General features: G+C 56.4%; 9 protein-coding genes across 9 annotated transcripts; 3 read left to right on the top strand and 6 right to left on the bottom strand.

The window, feature by feature from the left end:
* Nucleotides 1-9: 9 nt before the first annotated feature.
* Nucleotides 10-1,515, bottom strand: SCHCODRAFT_02666514 (uncharacterized protein; the record flags this gene model as incomplete). The annotated part of the gene is made up of 1 exon (XM_003036474.2): nt 10-1,515. The coding sequence occupies one exon, from the start codon at nt 1,513-1,515 to the stop codon at nt 10-12; it is 1,506 nt and encodes a 501-aa protein (XP_003036520.1).
* Nucleotides 1,516-1,688: 173 nt separating this feature from the next.
* On the bottom strand, nt 1,689-3,601 carry SCHCODRAFT_02621717 (glycoside hydrolase family 10 protein). Its single transcript, XM_050345077.1, has 4 exons — nt 3,060-3,601; nt 2,585-3,004; nt 2,114-2,523; nt 1,689-2,055 (listed from the first exon to the last, which is right to left on the bottom strand). Exons 1-4 carry the CDS (start codon nt 3,142-3,144, stop codon nt 1,897-1,899), a joined length of 1,074 nt encoding a protein of 357 aa, XP_050200446.1. The 5' UTR covers nt 3,145-3,601; the 3' UTR covers nt 1,689-1,896.
* A 97-nt stretch (nt 3,602-3,698) lies between these two features.
* Nucleotides 3,699-4,934, bottom strand: SCHCODRAFT_02621716 (uncharacterized protein). Its single transcript, XM_050345076.1, has 2 exons — nt 4,873-4,934; nt 3,699-4,824 (listed from the first exon to the last, which is right to left on the bottom strand). The coding sequence occupies exon 2, from the start codon at nt 4,811-4,813 to the stop codon at nt 3,941-3,943; it is 873 nt and encodes a 290-aa protein (XP_050200445.1). The 5' UTR covers nt 4,814-4,824; nt 4,873-4,934; the 3' UTR covers nt 3,699-3,940.
* Nucleotides 4,935-5,110: 176 nt separating this feature from the next.
* SCHCODRAFT_01184698 (uncharacterized protein) lies at nt 5,111-8,029 on the bottom strand (the record flags this gene model as incomplete). The annotated part of the gene is made up of 11 exons (XM_003036472.2): nt 5,111-5,413; nt 5,465-5,588; nt 5,639-5,718; nt 5,774-6,040; nt 6,095-6,430; nt 6,481-6,618; nt 6,670-6,909; nt 6,960-7,163; nt 7,213-7,347; nt 7,402-7,448; nt 7,816-8,029. 11 exons carry the CDS (start codon nt 8,027-8,029, stop codon nt 5,294-5,296), a joined length of 1,905 nt encoding a protein of 634 aa, XP_003036518.2. The 3' UTR covers nt 5,111-5,293.
* Nucleotides 8,030-8,541: 512 nt separating this feature from the next.
* SCHCODRAFT_02252718 (uncharacterized protein) lies at nt 8,542-9,288 on the top strand. Its single transcript, XM_050342201.1, has one exon. The coding sequence runs from the start codon at nt 8,646-8,648 to the stop codon at nt 9,183-9,185; it is 540 nt and encodes a 179-aa protein (XP_050200444.1). The 5' UTR covers nt 8,542-8,645; the 3' UTR covers nt 9,186-9,288.
* A 245-nt stretch (nt 9,289-9,533) lies between these two features.
* Nucleotides 9,534-11,243, top strand: SCHCODRAFT_02621709 (uncharacterized protein). The gene has a single exon (XM_003037821.3). The coding sequence runs from the start codon at nt 9,669-9,671 to the stop codon at nt 11,022-11,024; it is 1,356 nt and encodes a 451-aa protein (XP_003037867.1). The 5' UTR covers nt 9,534-9,668; the 3' UTR covers nt 11,025-11,243.
* Nucleotides 11,244-11,491: 248 nt separating this feature from the next.
* SCHCODRAFT_02574911 (uncharacterized protein) lies at nt 11,492-12,919 on the top strand (the record flags this gene model as incomplete). Its single annotated transcript, XM_003037820.3, has 2 exons — nt 11,492-12,472; nt 12,541-12,919. The coding sequence occupies exons 1-2, from the start codon at nt 11,532-11,534 to the stop codon at nt 12,917-12,919; spliced, it is 1,320 nt and encodes a 439-aa protein (XP_003037866.1). The 5' UTR covers nt 11,492-11,531.
* SCHCODRAFT_02621705 (Ribokinase-like protein) lies at nt 12,869-14,416 on the bottom strand. Its single transcript, XM_003036471.2, has 5 exons — nt 14,238-14,416; nt 14,110-14,188; nt 13,891-14,057; nt 13,221-13,833; nt 12,869-13,169 (listed from the first exon to the last, which is right to left on the bottom strand). The coding sequence occupies exons 1-5, from the start codon at nt 14,363-14,365 to the stop codon at nt 13,128-13,130; spliced, it is 1,029 nt and encodes a 342-aa protein (XP_003036517.1). The 5' UTR covers nt 14,366-14,416; the 3' UTR covers nt 12,869-13,127.
* A 122-nt stretch (nt 14,417-14,538) lies between these two features.
* Nucleotides 14,539-16,752, bottom strand: SCHCODRAFT_02621700 (uncharacterized protein). The gene is made up of 4 exons (XM_003036470.2): nt 16,204-16,752; nt 15,012-16,157; nt 14,864-14,962; nt 14,539-14,813 (listed from the first exon to the last, which is right to left on the bottom strand). The coding sequence occupies exons 1-4, from the start codon at nt 16,715-16,717 to the stop codon at nt 14,695-14,697; spliced, it is 1,878 nt and encodes a 625-aa protein (XP_003036516.1). The 5' UTR covers nt 16,718-16,752; the 3' UTR covers nt 14,539-14,694.
* Between the last annotated feature and the right edge of the window lie 28 nt (nt 16,753-16,780).

The following is a 16,780-nucleotide window of genomic DNA, read 5'->3' as shown; positions in this document are numbered from 1 at the left end:
CGTAGGCGTTCATCTCAGATGCAATCCTGCTCCAGTCGGACGCAGCGCCTCCATAGCATCCACCCACGCCTGCTCTAGCTTGCGGCGTGGACCTGGTGAACCTGGCCAACCCCGAGTCGCGGACATACGCTTTAGCACGGAGGCCTCATCATCTGGACCGTATTTCCCTTCTCCCCATCGCCCACGCAGCAGCACCTCTACACCTCGGGTCATGGCCTCATAAACGTCCTCGCTTTCGTCATCGGCGTAGTGAATCCGAAGGGTCTGCAGACGGGGAACGAGATCGCTAGACGATGCCATTCGTCCATAGAACGGGATGCGAAGCTCCATAGATTCCCAGAGCTGAAGTTCTTCCAGCATTGGGGTGGCCTCGAGAACATCGAGCAGCTTTTGATCTGGTATCCTGCCATGGTCCTGCACGAAGAGCCTGCGCAATCGACCGAGCGATGTCTGTATGAAATCCGCGTCTTCGAATAAGCCGGATAAAATAGTGGGAGAGACCATGCCTTCACGGCCGCGATGCTGGTAGGTGTGCAAAAGCGTGATTTGCTCGAGTGCAGGCAGGTCAAATACTTGGAAGAGTGCGTGATCGGTGGTGGCGTCATCAACGGGCAAGTCCAGCATGTTGTCTAAGGTGATTCGGAGAGTTCGCATGTGAGGAAACGCGGTACGGCTGGGTAGCACAGTTGGCGGGACAGCGTGCGGCGAGGGCGTAGATGGTAGCGTTAGGCCAAGAACCCGAATGTCGCGAAGATGCTCGATAACAAAGGAAGAGGCATTGGCGGTATACCCATGAGGCCAATAGGCGGGCCAAGGGTCCATATACAGCTCTTCCAGCCCTTCCCACGTAATCTTGAAGATCTCCTCGAGTCTGATGCTGTCCACCGCCATTAGTGGCTCGTAATCGAGGTGCAATGTACGCAAGGGCGACTGATCGAAGGCTGTTATCACCTTGCCCGTACGAAAGATATCGAACCTGACGCTGAGTCCCAGATGCGTGAGCACAGGGAAGGTTCCAGGAGGCAGAGCGAAGAGGGTTATCATTGACACTTTGCAGTGATCTCCTTGTTCGGATAGGTGGAGGTCAAGTCTGGTGATCCGCGATGCATGTTTCGCAAGGACGTCAATAGCAAGTCTGCTCCCCATGCAGGACATGTTGTAGCAAGGGAAGTCGACGGCAACGGGATGCGGAAAGCTGCGCTGTAGCCAGTCATTGCATTGATGTAGACAATCATCGTGCGGCGTCTGACATGGATGAGCGCTAGGGATTACAACCTGCGTCCAAAGACGAGGCAAACTCATGACGATGTTGCGCCACGAGGAGCAGACGTGCGTCAGAATGAGCGGGGGCCAGTCTTGACCGAAAGGGTGCCAGAAGATTGCGCTGGCAACATACCAGCGGAAGATCTCGCTGAGTAATTCGACCGGTAACCTTGAGATGATGCTGTGGCGATCTGGTCCATGGCTGTCTGCCGTGCGTTGTTCCTCAGTGGTCAAGCCGGGGGTTGAGGGCATCGTTGGCGACGAGAAAGGGGGCAGTGGCGCCTTGCCGGACTGGGGGCAGCGCTTTTAAGGTGTGCCATGGCCATGCCAACATCACTGCACTATGCACGTCGAAGCGGTCCACGCTGGCCCTCACAATGAGAATCCCGGAACAAGGGACTTCACACACAGACGCAGCAGTTTAGCGCCGAGATATGGAATTAGAACAAAAGGGCACCGGAAAAGGATAGCAGCGGACCGCGGGCCTCCTTCGTTATTGTCGTCCGGTCTTGTACCATTCCGCATCACGCGAGAACTCGCAGAGCCGCTGAACACTTTGCATAGATCAACCCGCGTAGCAACATCAAAGCAGAGTCACAGTACATCACCCATTAACCGACCAGTCATATCTGCCTAAGCGCCCCACCCGTCGACAACACCGGTATACGCCGGCTTCTGCTTGAACGATTCGTCGAACATCAAAGGCGACCCATATCCTGGGAAGGTGTTCGGAACCCACGTATACTTATCACTCATGCCCGCGGCCGTCACGCCTACGCACAGGTCGACCGCCTGAACGGTACAGTCAATCAATCCCTGAACGCCGCAAAGCGTACGAGCAAAGACGCACCTTGCAGGCGGCGACCACATTTTGGAACTCTGTTTGCTGCTGTGCGAGGCTCTGCGCGGACGCTGGCTGCTGGATACGAATATCGAGTTCCGTGATGGCCACCTCGAGCCCAAGACTCGTGTATTGCTCGAACTGCGAGATGAGAGTCGACGTGCTTGGTGTCTGCCCCAGGATGAAGTGGCCCTGGAAGCCAATGCCCTGCAGTGGCGCACTGGCGGAGACGAGGGACTTGGCTAAGGCGACGAGGGCGGACGACTTTGCGCCGGGGGTCTCTACGTTGTAGTCGTTGATGTAGAGCTTCACGTCCGGATCGACAGCACGGGTAGCGTTCAGGGCGAGAGCGACGTAGGAATCACCGAGGGCATTATAGAATGCGTCCGAGCGCCAGGTCCCGTCCTCGTTGAAAGGCTCTGTTGCGTGGCAAGGCCGTCAGTTAACACTGCGAGATAAGTGGAACACTCTTGTACGCACCATTGACTACGTCCCAAGCATACAGCTTGCCCACGTAGTGCCCTGCAACGTTCGCAATGTGGTTCTCCATCACGTCTTGCACCGACGATTGCGCCACATTGTTCACCCACGACGGTAGCTGGGAGTGCCACACGAGCGTGTGACCGCGCACGATGTAGCCGTGCTCCTGAGCGTACGCGACGAGCCGGTCTGGATTCGTATACGTGAAGCTGTTCTGGGATGGCTCCGTCGAGTCCCACTTCAGGGAGTTCGAGACCGTGAGCTGCCCGACGTCGGCGGCGTTATCGACCAGGGCCATGAAGCCAGCGTCGTTCCAGTACGTAGACGCGGGGTCACAGAAGGTCCCGAAGTAACGGCCCTGCGCGTCGGCAGCGGTGTGCATTCCCGTCGCGGCGGCGCTCCTAGTAGAGCTACTGGAAGCTAGTTCGGATGTCGCTGTTAGTCAGATCGCAACATCATAGTAAAAGGTACTCACAGAGCCCATTAGGCAGCCCGTTTACTTGACCGATGAGTTCGAGGAAGGGTATGAGAGCAACGAGGGGCATCGTGAGCGCGTACATTGTGCGAGACCGCAGCGGGGAAGGTTCAGCCTCGTCTTCGACGCCCTTTTATGTGACAGATCCTGTCAGAAGCATATTAACTAGACCTTCTGGCGAAAATCGAGTTTTCGCCGAACGCAAGCTGCGGCGATCCCGGGGCGGCTCTTTCTCGTAACGACATTGATGCTCGGTCGGGTGATGCGGATTTAGTTGGAAAGAGTCCTGACCCTGAGCGTGCGACGTATAGCAGAGATCTAGCGTGATACTATAGACATTGGAAGAGCTTTAGAGAACCCATGCACACGGGATTGGCCTGTGATAGACCACAGCGGAGGGCGCGGTCTGGCGGCACAATCATGGTTTCCCGTCGGAAGATACGCAGATATTCCTGATGATGACCTCGAGCAGGAGATCCGCTTCTGTAGTGAGTACCAGGACGACCTTTCGTGAAGAAGTCAGCTGGATGAGAGATGGTGGTTGCGGACAAGCTTTACGGCCCGCGGCCCGCTGGACCCGCCCTCGATCGGCTTTTGCCGGACCCTCAGCGATGTCGACCAGCTCTCTTCGCTATGTGATGAAAGTCGAAAGGCACATTGCATAGAAGGGAATGGCATGCATAAAACTCGGAAGAACTAGACGGCAGCAGGATACATAGACCATAAAAGCAGTAAACGAAACATGCATAGGCAGAGCACTGCGACAAAAACGTAGTGAGGAAGGCGGTGGGGTTATAATGAGAGAAAGAAGCAACGCATGTCCATGACATGAATCGAGAAAGGAGTGATAGTTGGACAAGATCGTATCGAGGATTAGGAGGTCAAGCAGAAGCAAGGAGGTAGAACTCAAACACCGCACCAAAGAGGAACACGAGAAACAAGAAAAGAAGGACGTTGAAGAACCTATCCACCACCAACGCCGGTCGAGCATGACGAGGCCGAGCCACCTGCTTCTCCTCTAACATGCGATGCTTCGAGATGCTGCCCGGCATCTCATTCTTGTCCCATAGCCGGAGATGCCGATCCACCACGTCCTTGGCGAACACCTGCTCCTTCCTGTCCCCAACGATCACGAACATGCTCTTCCCATCCTCAACGTACGCGGGCGGTACCGCCTCCAGCCGCGTGAACAGCCCCATCTTTGCCGCGAGGTCGCGCACGGAGGTGATCTGCACGGTCTGGAGATTGTACGGCATGATGTACACGCCACCGTGCCGCGCGACGTCGTCCAGTACGCTGATGAGCTTGTCGTTCTCGGCGATGGTCCGCTGCGCGGGGGACCCCATCTCCCAGGGTCGCTTCTGGAGGTCGAGAACATAGTCCTGAGGCAGGGTGAGGCGCGTGCGGAGAAAGCCGCGGTGATCCTTGAGCTCGAGCGCGCTGGATCTGCGGCCTCGAGAGGATGCCTCCGCTGCTCTATCGGGTGAAGGGGGTGCGCTGTGGTACGTCCTTGCTTGGAGGTGACCAGGGTAGGAGGTCTTGAGGTCGAGTGGCACATCGGACGGGATGACTGGCTTCACGTCTTCCTCCTTCACGTCGTCCCCTGGGGGGCAGATGAGGATACCCTCCTCGACCTTGCGTCCGTTCTTGTGACCGAGCATGGGCGTGCCGCACTTTGAGCACATGGGGCGCCTTCTCCCGCTCGGAAGGACGTGTCCTGAGCCTTGCGCGTTCGCTAAACCATTGCTCGTCATGCTTGAGGTCCCTGAAGAGCCATCAGTGAGAGCGATGGGTGCAGAACGTGGCCACGCACCTGAGCGATCGTCGGAGGAAGAGAGGAAGAGACAAAGGCGCCCGCGAGCTAGTGACCGTCAGGGTATAAGTAGCGGAGGCAATGAGGCCCGCCTCATGGAAACCGTCATACACGAGTCAGCAACGCCCGGTTCCGCGAACAGGTATAAAGGCGCTTCCCCATTTGGCACAATGAACAAGGATGCCCAAAACGGGAATCATAGGTCACACGCTGTGATCTTGCCGACCTCGAACCACCGTTTATTACCAGGCAATAACTTCCGCAACGTACTTTGCCCGTGACTCATCTATACACGAACCTTGACATCGCGGCTTCCGTGCGATCACCGCTCTTCAGTGCAAGTTGGCGCCTTCGAAGCATCATGGTCCGACGTGCACAGTGCGCATACGAGAACGAAGATAAACAGGGCATCGCGAATAGGCTATCTTGGCCGGCGTGTCTGGCTCGCTGAAACGATCTTCCTACGTGCGTCCTCTTCCAAATTGGACCAGTATGCGATCTCTTGCTGCGTCTTCGGATGTGCAGTAGCATGCGTGCCGGCCTACGTGCCAGTGAGAACTCATCGGACGAGATGTGTAGAGATTGTACTCACACTCAGGCCTCGCAAAAGATTGTCGTATACTCTTGCCAGCGCTGTGTTCATGGCTACGGGATCGCTAATTTTCGACGCATAACGCAGGATCAACTTGCTGAGTTCTTGACGAAGGCGCAGCAAACTAAGAGAACGCTCAGTTGGCAGGCCGTGGAGCTAACACGCAGCACCTACTTGGAAAAGATCATGGCCTCTTCCTCCTGCTCCGTCAAGGTCACGAACGATGTGAACAAGGAAACGTAACGTCTGCTGATCTGCGCACCCCTGTGAGCACGAACCCTTCGAAAATTGCGGACAAGATCAACCCACCGCGGTCAACGTATCCTCCGTAATTGTCGCGGCGCGACTGAAGTAGCCAGCGCTCGCGCCCTCCGCGAGCTTCTTCAGCGCATCAACGTGGTCGGACATCGCCTTCTGGAATGCGGGCCACAGCTGCAGGCGGAGGGTGAAGATGTAGGACTCGACGGGAGGGCAGCCGCGTTTTTGCACTTCGGCGACAACGTCCTCAGTCAAGCGGATCATCGTCAACAGCGGCACGACGGGTGGCATAGGCTCCAGTGCGCCCTTGACGAAGGTCTGCGAAGTACGACATCAGGACGGTCTGAACATGCGCACGCAGGACTGACTAGCCTGGCAGTACTCGAGCACCGGATCCATGACCTGCTTCCAGATGGAGTCCGCCGCAGCCTGATCTTCCTTCATCGCCGTCGCGAACGACGGCGCGGTCATGTTGAAGCTGGAGACGCTGGCCGTCCTCCGCTTTTCGCCCAACTCTGACCCGCCGAATGAGGGGTTCTCTTGCGTCGGCGAGAGCAAAGTCGGCGAAAAGAGGCTGCTGCTATCCGAGGAGGTGACTGTTTGCAAAGGCTCGTTGATGAAGAAGGACGAGATGAAGGTATATTCGGCGGTGGCGTTGTCCATGAAAACCAAGAGCAGGGAGCGGAAGAGTGCTTCCAGCGGTTCTACCTAGATGAAGGTTGTTTGGACGGCGAACTATGAAGCTAAGAGCACCATACAAAGGTCTTGTCGTCAGCCATGTACGCCAACGTGACGCCAGGCCCGTCAATCTTAGCGTAAGTGAGCCGCTTCGATTCCAAGTCTGCTTCCTTGTTCGTTTCGCTCGTAATGAGTTCGGATTTCTCGACTTTCCTGGCCTGTGTTACCCGTCAACATCGCCTTTCGCGAGCACAAAGACTTCGCCGTACCTTCACCCATCCCAAGCTGCGAGCATATCGCCGAAACCCGGTCTCGTAGTAGACCCTAGCGGCGCCCACGTACGCCCGTTGCAGCTCGTTGGCCACGTCGTGGACTTGTCGTTGCAGGAAGCCGAACAGCGGTTTGTACTTCAGCAGGACCGAGGTTTGGATGACTTGCATATTGGTGGTGACGCTGCTACGAATAGGGTGGAACATGGATAGGAAGAAAGCGCGCAGTTTGGTGGCCGCCTAGGACGTGGTCAGGAGTTATGAGAGCTGGGATGGAGATGGACACGCACGGCAATCTTCAATCCCTCCATAACATCCCCGAGATCCCTCGCAGCTTTGACGCGCGTGCGGGCCCTCGAGGTCACCAATCGGCGCTCAAAGTCTTCGATAGCCGGTATCCATGGCTCCCCAGGCTGGGTATCGAGTATAAGAGTAGCGAGGGGTGGGGGTATGATGATATCGGAAACGAGGTTGGACAGAGGTTTCTCTATCCTCTGCGTCGTAGTGTCAGCTGTGTTCGTGCCTCTGCATGTCATGACGCACCCTCCGACTCTTCAACCGATTCTCGATATCCTTGCTCCTATCCTGCAGCTCCGATATTTGCCCCGACACGGCGGAAAGGTCTTTCTGGAACGTCGACAGGAAGGACTCGAGCGAGTCCAGCAGGTTCACGCTCGTCTGTTCCCGTATTCAGCGGCAGCTTGATGAGGGCAACAGAGCAGCCATACCTACCTGAACCTGGTCGTGAAGTTCGACATAGTCTTTGGCGCGACCCGCGTCTGACTGAGGGTGAGCAACCTTCCGGCCATATATGTGGGAGCATACTGAATATCCGCCCGCTGCTTCTGGGCGTCCCTGACAATTCCGCGTCAGGGTTTGTCGAATACAGAGCTCAGTCCTTACGCTTACCAGGCGCCTCAGCTACAGACATCAAGAGAGCGGCAGTTGGGGTGGGGTACAGAGGCTACCTCGGCGCGAGCGTGTGGCCGTGATGGAACAAGAAGCGCCTACCAAATGTAGATGCTGCCTTTGTTCTCGGCCACCACCATCACCGCTATCTCCACCACACGCGCTAAAGCAGCACCAGCATCGCCAGCACAGGGGACGCGCATCGATGAGAGACGCGTCATCTATCGCGAGACGTACGCAGCAATTGCGGTCCGAGCAGGAAAGGGTCGATGCCGATATCCTGCGACTGACCAGTCGACGCCAGAACATCCTCCGCGAGTTGTCGTCGCTCGCTTGGATCAATAGACTTCCCACCGAACTTCTTGGAGAAGTATTCATGCATGCCCTTGAATCGCCGAGGACAAACATCAGGGAGTGGGCATTGAAGTTTGTCGCGTGTATTGTCTGCCATGTTTGCACGACTTGGCCCGTCACTGCTCAGGGCATGCCGCTGCTGTGGACGTGGATAGACTTGGACTACATCACAGGCCTGGACGATCCGCTTCTTCAGCTACAACTTCGGCTATCGCGTACCCATAACCTCAAAGTGATCGGGACTGCGCTTGAGGCCAAGGTCCCCAATAGCATCCTCGACATATACGCTACGCGAGTGGCAGAAATCGCGCTCACAACTCAAAGCCGCCACTTCGGCAGGGTGGCGGCTGCGTCATCTACCGGCTCTTTCTACTGTGTATATCGATATTGCCGACGTACGCCGCGCGCCACTCACAACCAAGGCACTCAAATTTCTGACGAATACGCCTGCTCTCCGTCGTCTAAACATCGGACTGGTATACCGCTGCACAAACGAGGACGTTGAAAGCGGCCTTGCTGTCCCTGTCTTGCCCTTTCTCCAGCCCTCGCTGTGTCTCATCCATCTTACGCTTCGCGCTGACAATCGCCTGCCGGTTTTCGTCTTTTTGCCGGCCATCTCGCTACTTTCCCCTACGCTACAGACGCTGGAACTGGCGATATTCAATGCAACTGCATACTGGAAAGAGAAGGCACACATCATCTGCCCGTTCGAAATGCCCTGTCTGCGAACGATAGTACTCAAGATGGACATGCACAAGCTGCTGCTATACATCACGGCTCCCCGACTCGCGACCGTCACCCTCGTTGGTGTTTTTTTGTGCGAAGGAGACCCTACGGAGTCTCTTTTGGATCTCCTTTGGCGATCACAGGCTCCCAACCGTTCGTTCGAACTACAGGATCCAATGAACGGGAGTGCGGATATGCTACTTGGCTGCCTCGAACGTATGGAGGGCCTTCGTCGCATGAAACTAGAGAATGCGTCAAGCAAGGCAAAGAAACTAACGCGCATGCTGCACGTACTAGATCGACTCGCTTGCTCTGAAGATCGGTTGCCCGTCCTTCCCGAGCTCAAGCCGCTCTGCCTGCATATGCGAGGCAAAAAGCTCATGAAGACCGCACCAAGCGAGCTCATAGAATTAGTCATCAGACTGAGAAGATCGCGCGCCCAGCCTCGGACATGCGCGGGGCGCGCTGTGGCAGTGATGGAGGATTTCGAGGCAAACATGCAGGACCTTGCGAACATGTCTTTTTAGGGCGCCATGATTCCGGAACCTCACCTTAACCATGTCGTTGTAGTACAAGGTCCTTATCCTGTATACGTACAAGCTACTACATATGTTCTACGTCACGGCGCGTGTCGGCGAAGATTACCTTGCCTTGCAAGGTCTCTCCCGCCCTTAATTGACCCCATCAATTTGTACGGTGCTGTTGGACAACAACCGTCAAGTCACGCGCGCCACACGCGCACAACGAGAGTCCAGTGCCCAAGCCCAGCCCACGGTCGCAGCCTGAGCCTCAAGGCAAGGTTGAAGCCGGCGGAGCCGGAGCTTCCTCTAGTATTCAATAATTCGAATAATTCCATCAGTTTCGCTCCTTCGCGCGCGTGAGCCACGCGACCTCTGTTGAAAGCAGCCCTCAGGGCAGCCCTGCTTCTCCTCCTGCCAACATCGCTACGCTCCAGCCGAGCTCAGACCAAGCCTTTCAAAACGTTAACATTCCATCGCAAGTCTACCTCAATGAGTGGCACAGTGTCAATGCTGGCGCGCGCAAAACAGCTGCGCGATGAACAGCACGCGATCCTCGCCGAAATCCAGCGCCTCCGAATTCGGCATGGCCAGATAACTCGCGAGCTGTCGTCGCTTCCCTTGATAAACTCCCTACCGCCAGAGCTCCTCGCCGAAGTCTTCATGATCGTCGTCGCGGGCTTGAACCTCGACAGAGCAGGCGCGCTGATCTGGTATGTTCTTCAAGTGCCGTGCCAGGTCTGCTCGTACTGGCGGGCGGTCGCGCGCTGCACTCCGGCCCTGTGGTCGCTGCTAGACCTGGACTACATCAAGGGCATGGACGACCCGGTCTTGCGTCTGCAGCTGGAACTCTCGGGCACGGCTCCGCTGAAGATAGTCAGCCGCGGTCATAAAGCGCGGAATGTCCGGGCCGTCCTCAGTGGGCTGTCGAGCGCGGATGCTGCGCGCATAGCAGACATCAAAGTCGAAGGGGATGGTATTACCCTCCGGGACGTACCTGCCCGTGAGCTTCCCACCCTTGCCTCTGTCGAAGTCATCCTCTCCCGCATATATGATGGGCGCGCGCTCGACTTCTTGGCGCACGCGCCTGCGGTGACCCGTCTGTGGCTCACTACGCAGTATCTTTGCTCGGACCGACAGGTGGAGAGAAACACCAGTTTCCCTGATCTCAAAGTGCTCAGTTTCGCCAATCTCACCCACCTGTCGATCTTCATTCACAATGGACTTCCCATCTCTACACTCTTCCCCGCGATCTCGCGTTTCGCACCCTCGCTATACGACTTCCAGATGACGGCAAACTGCCCCCTCATGTGGCCGGAGAAGGCTGCGACCACCATCTATGACCTCCCCGCGCTGCGCCATCTCATCCTCGACATGTACACGCACAAACTCCTCACCCACATCACTGCTCCCGCTCTGGAGGAGGTCATCGTCGGCGGGCTGGAGTTCGCGAGCGGAGACCCGATGGCGTCCCTCCTGAACCTCCTCGAGCGCTCGAACGAGCTGCCCATCCGCGAGTTCAAGCTGATGGAGCCGGTGGACACGAGCTTGGACACTATCCTGCGCTGCTTCAAGCGCATGCCGCACATCCGCAGGCTATGTCTGGAGCAGGCACCGTATATGATGGAGCTAATGGAGGCGCTGGTGTGCGTGAAGAACAAGCCGCCGCTGCTGCCGGAACTCGAGTCGCTCTTCATGCAATTCCTGCCTGATTCGATGGATGGGATGCCTGCAGGTCCGGCGGTCGAGACGGCGATCAAGCGGCTGCTTCGTTCGCGACAGGACCCCCGTGTATGCGCAGGACGCGCTGTGGCGGTACTTCGGGAGTTGACGACGGATGTTCGCTGAAGTTGAAGCCCCCTACAGACTCAGTATGCTACTTTTTTTGGTCGTTCCGCATTCATTGTCACAGATAAAGAGCTCGAAATCTTGCAATGGCACACCGCACCCTGTCATTTACACACCTACCACTCGTTGTGAGCAAGTCGAACATCAGAATCATATAACAAGACATAGTCGCATAGACTGTATGTAAGTATACAATGAAGAGTACATTTTGTGTCCTAAGGTCAGCTCCTGCCATCTCAAGCTGCCTCTACGGAGGCGATGACCCAAGGCGCTACTAGTCGGGTCACAGCGCCTTCATCGCGCCGAAGGTGTGCTGCGTAAGCTGTCGTCGTCCTTCCTCAAGTACTTGAGGCAAGTTGAGCAGCGACTCTTGTGGGTCCTTGCTTGTATCAATCACGTGAAGCACGGGAGGGCATTAAGACATTCCAAATATGATCACCACTTCTAGCCCCAACGTTCACTACCTTCAAGCATCCACGCACAGTACACTCTCGAAGAATAGGTGCTATGACGGAACCAGTCTCGAAGCGAGAACGGTGGGATCAGCTGCAGGCGGAACAGACAGCTATCGACGCCGAAATGCAGCGGCTCATAGCACGCCGTCAGGACATCGCCCACGAAATGTCACTACTAGCCCCTGTCAATACTCTTCCTCCGGAAATCCTTGGAGAGGTCTTCATGACCATATCAAGCTATAGAGGCTACGAGAAGATCGACTACATCGTCTGCATATTATGCCACGTCTGCACGAAGTGGCGCACTATCGCCATGAGCATGCCGATGCTATGGAACACCATAGACTTGGCCTATATTGAAGACATCGCCGATCCATTCCTATCCTTGCAACTGCAGCTATCAGGCAACCTTCCGCTTCATCTGGAGACCGACTACTGGGGGCGCTCAAATTTACAGCTCCTGAACGATCTTTCAGACACGCTCACTACACGTGTGGAGAGCATAAGAATCGAAGGCGATGGGAGCTTGTTATCAAGTCTGCGTACCCACGAATTCTCATCCCTGGTGGCCGCCGATATTACCTTGCTCGACGAAAAGTCCTGCGACTCGCTCAGCTTCCTAGCTCGCGCCCCTGCTCTGCGCGAATTGGATGTTACAGTGTCTTATCCCTGCACAGAAGCAGACATCACCAATGACCTTGTCTTTCCTATAACCACTCCTCTCAGCTTCGATTGCTTAACGCAGTTGACGCTCTGCATCAGCAAAGAACTTCCCATCTGCGTATTCCTTCCAGCACTCTCGCATCTTGCACGCACGCTACAGGTGATTAATGTACTAGCTGACTGGACCGACTGGGAGGAGACCGTTCCCGCCGTCGCATGCGACATGCCCGTCCTGCACACTGTGACTACCGACCATTGTGCTCACAGACTGCTCTTGCTCGTCACTGCACCTGTTCTTGCAACGCTTGACATCAGCAACTACCGTCATAGGTACGAGGACCCAGCGGTATCGCTCCTCAGCCTCCTATGCCGCTCGCAACCCCCATACGGTCTTTCAGGCTGTATGACCCGATGGATCTCGACATTGCTGGAACGGACACACTCTTGCAGTGCCTCATGGATGTCCTTCATCACCTAGTCCTACACGATGAGAATCGGGACCCAGACGAAGCCGGGCGTCTAGTCGAAGTGTTGGACAGGCTGACTTACTTCGAGGGCACGTCGCCACTTCTACCCGAGCTCAACTCATTCTCAGTGGAGTGCGGGCGTGGTTGGGGCAACAGGCCGGAGGTCTTCTCTGAAGTCATTGCGGCTTCGTCTCGCATGAGACGGTCGCGGGAGTATGCACGCGTATGCGCTGGACGAACGGTGGCGGCCTTGGTGGATTTCCAGACAAGCTTGCCGATATCGGCGAGTGATGGAGTGGTGCAAAGTTGACCGTACTATGTAAGCAAAAGAGTAGTGTTGTAAAGTATTTATCGTCACCAAGGACTTTCGTACCGTCGTATCTGACTTCGGACGTAGAATAATAACGGACAAGGCTTACTGATGAGCCCTGCACGCGAAGCTACTTCCTAGTATCACTGCGTCTTCACAGAAACCAGCAGGGCATTGTATCATGCGATTATTACTGGATAAAGCAGCTTCAGAATATACGAACTTTGGGATAGCGGAATCGTGGCCCCGCCTGTAAACAGGTGAGCATTGCGAACATGGTCTGATTATACAACACGCGAACCTGACCGATGCTGACGCTAGCAAGTTTGTGCCCTGCCGCGATGCACTCCTCCAGGCTCTTTCCAAGGACGTAGCCAGCGAGGAAGCCGCCCGCAAAGGCGTCTCCGGCGCCGTTGGTGTCCACGATATCCTCGTCCCGGAGGGGTGGGACCGGGAAAATCTTCGGCTTGTCTGGCGCATCCGAGCTGACTACAACAGTCTGCTTGGCGCCGTGCGTGAAGACAGCTAACCGAGGACGGGCAGGATTGACCTTGAGCACCGTTGCGAGGGCGCGGCCGACCGCCGGGAGGTCAGTCGGGTCCGGCAGGTTATTCGCGATCGCCCAGGACTCGGCCTCCGCCTCGTTGGCGATGACAATGTCGCAATGGGGAAGGACCTGTGCCAAACGGTCGCCGAGCTTTGCGGGTATATAGGGCGCGGCGATGTTGAGAGCGAAAGTCTTTCCAGCCGAGGACGCATGCGTGGCGAGGTGCATTACGGATTCCAAGCCGTGATTGAGGAAGAAGGCCTCAACATAGAATACCTGCGCGGCAGCAACGAGAGGTGCGATAGATGGCGATGTGAGATGAGAGACGTGGAACAAACGCGCAGCCCGGTGGACCGTTACGAGCGACCTTGCATTACACGCCTGAGATTCTGTCACTTGCGAATATGCAAAAGCAGATCCTCACCTATGGTGGTCTGTGATGACGACAGCGCAGGCGCCTGTCTTTTCCTCCGGCCTGACCAGGAAGACTTCGTCGAGGCCGTCTTGGGCGTCAGCGGTCCTTAGTATATCTGCCCATTCGTCGCCACCAACGCATCCCGTATACACCACTGACTTGGGAGGGAGGCAGTACTGCATATCATGTTAGTCACAGTATCCATCAGGATTGACCGAACGTGCTTACTGCAGCCCCTCGCGCCGCCGTCTGCGCGCCCCCGCCAGCAAGGTATCTAGCATTTGGATGCTTCGCAATCTCGTCGTATCTGAGAGGGTGAACATCCCTTCGTACCGATTATGCCTAAAAAGATTTACAATGGCATATGCTTCTTCTCAGCTAGGATGGCACCGTTCGGTTGCAGGTCATAACGGGTGAGCAGGTCGTTGTCATGGACCTGAACGTCGAGGAGTGGATCCCCCATGCAAAACAGCTTGTACGACATGCCTCGTGTTGTGCAAGAGTCGCAGCGTATGATGACGGACGTGTCGAGAAGACAAGGGCTCTATCTCGGCTAAGGTCATCGTGGTCGTTATCGCGCTGATTCAGTGATGCCGAATGCGGTTCGACCTGGCTCGGGACTTGCCGGAGTTGGCGTCGCATTTGAGTGGGAAAGAAAAGCGCATCAGGCGTTCAGCAATATATATCCAAGACTCTTCTTGAATGCGAGCAGCGTATAGCGTCGTTCGATGGTACAGAGTATACAGTGACAATTACAACATCAGTTCAGCCTGACGTTCAGTATACAATTAGTCAAGGACTCATCGACGGCCTTTACGCCGGGGCGTTCGCAGCAGCCTGACCAGCAATGGTCAGGTTGCCCACAGCATCTGTGACCTCGCCAACATAGTTCTCTATGAGCTTGGTGATCTTGCCGATGGCGATCGTTCGTCCTGTATGATGTTCGTCAGCGCAGGCAGAGCAGACAGGGCGAGATACTAGCCTTCGTCACGAAGTGTGAAGCGACCGAGTTGCGGATAATCTGAGAACTTCTCCACGCAAACAGGTGCAGTCGTCTCAATGAGTGCAACGATCTTTTGACCTACGAGGTTGTCAATAAGAGAAGACCAGAGGAAGACGCTCCCGCTTACCCTTCTTCGCGAACTGAGGTGGCTTCTTCGACTTGCGCCCAGTCGCCTTGTCGAAGTAGTGTAGTAGAGCTGCCAGCGTGACTTCCTCGGAGAGCGTGTGGACGTGCATCACCGCGGAGTAACCAGCGCAGATGATGCTCTTGTGCTCGAGAATAGCTAGCTGCGCCTCGAACTGGCGAACTGCATGCACAGGCTTGTTCGGGCTCGTCAGCACGAAGCCAGGGCTGATGTCCTCGTCGTCGACACCGCGCAACCGGATGCGGACGTTGTCGCCACAGAAGCCGGACGTAACCTCGTCCTCCATCTCGTTGTAGATAGCGGAGACTTCGACGAGGTCCTTGTTCGGCATGAGCAGGAGCTGATCGCCCTTGCGAACGACGCCCGACTCGACCTTGCCGACGACAATCGTGCCCATGTCCTTGTACTTCTCCGAGACGGGCATCATGAGGGGGGCGTTGATTTTGCGGTCAACCATCGGCATATGGTCGAGGTGCTCCAGGAACGACGGGCCGTCCCACCAGGGTGCAGTCTTCTTGTCGACGCGCTCCTTCAGGTTAACGCCGGTGTAAGCGGAGACAGGGATGAAGGTCACGTCCGTCTTGGGGTTGAAGCCGGCCGCCTTGACGAAGGGAGTGATCTTGTCCTTGATCTCCTTATAGCGCGCCTCGTCCCAATTGACCGTCGGATCGTCCATCTTGTTGACGGCGATGATGACCTTGGTGACACCTGCAGTCTTCACCAACATGATGTGCTCGCGCGTCTGACCACCGCGCTCAAAACCAGTCTCGAACTCGCCTTTGCGAGCCGAGATGACGAGTATGGCGACGTCGGCCTGCGCTGCGCCAGAGATCATGGATGGCACATAGGTCTTGTGACCAGGCGCGTCGAGGATGGTGTAGCGTCGTGCGTCGGTCTCGAAGTACGCACGACCAACCTCGACCGTCTTGCCCTTAGAGCGCTCCTGAGGTGTGGAGTCGAGCGCCCAAGACAGGTACCAGGTCTCACGACCGGCATCCTTCGCCTCCTTCTCATACTTCTCCATCGTACGCTTGTCCACCATCCCGGTCATGTACAGCAGGTTGCCGCCTAATGTACTCTTGCCGGCATCGACGTGACCAATGAACACGATGTTGAGGTGCTCCTTGGCTGAAGATAGATTAGCGATGATTGATACAGACAGGTAATTACTCACACTGGCCGTAAAGGTCCTCAAGAACATGCTGATCGGCGACGGCCTTGACTTCCTGAGCGATCGCATGCGTGTCCATCTTAGCCTTGTCCGTAGTAAACGTCTTCGAGGGCCCAGAAGATGGTGCGGGTGACGCGCTCTTTTTTGGGGTGGTGGAGCCAGAGTCGGTTGCCTTCGTGGTAGACACGCCAGCAGCAGGCGCAGGCACGGGTGTAGGCGCCTTCGCCGCCGGTGGTGCGGCCGGTGCTGCTGGCTTAGCGGCAGGGGGCGCCGCAGGCTTAGAGCCGCCAATGTTCAGCGAGACGACGGCGGGCTTTTCATCGGGCTTGGGTGTAGGGGGAGCAGCAGGCTTGGAGCCGCCGATGTTGAGGGATATCGTTGGAGGTGGCGCGGGCGCGGACGTCTGCTCTGGACGCTGGATGGGTGGGGGTGGCGGCTGCTGCGGCTGAGCAGCCTGGGGGACGATGAATCCCCTGCCTGGGACGAACTCAAAGGCGCCGGCGTTGAGTCTGCTCATGGTGGTCGGGAGCGAGAGCGTAAAATGAGATCGCGGGGGATCGGGAGCTTGCGAGAAGCGATA

This window comes from Schizophyllum commune (genome assembly GCF_000143185.2).
Source record: "Schizophyllum commune H4-8 unplaced genomic scaffold SCHCOscaffold_5, whole genome shotgun sequence".
In the NCBI taxonomy this organism is placed as follows: domain Eukaryota; kingdom Fungi; phylum Basidiomycota; class Agaricomycetes; order Agaricales; family Schizophyllaceae; genus Schizophyllum; species Schizophyllum commune.
This window is presented reverse-complemented; position numbering and strand designations above follow the sequence as displayed.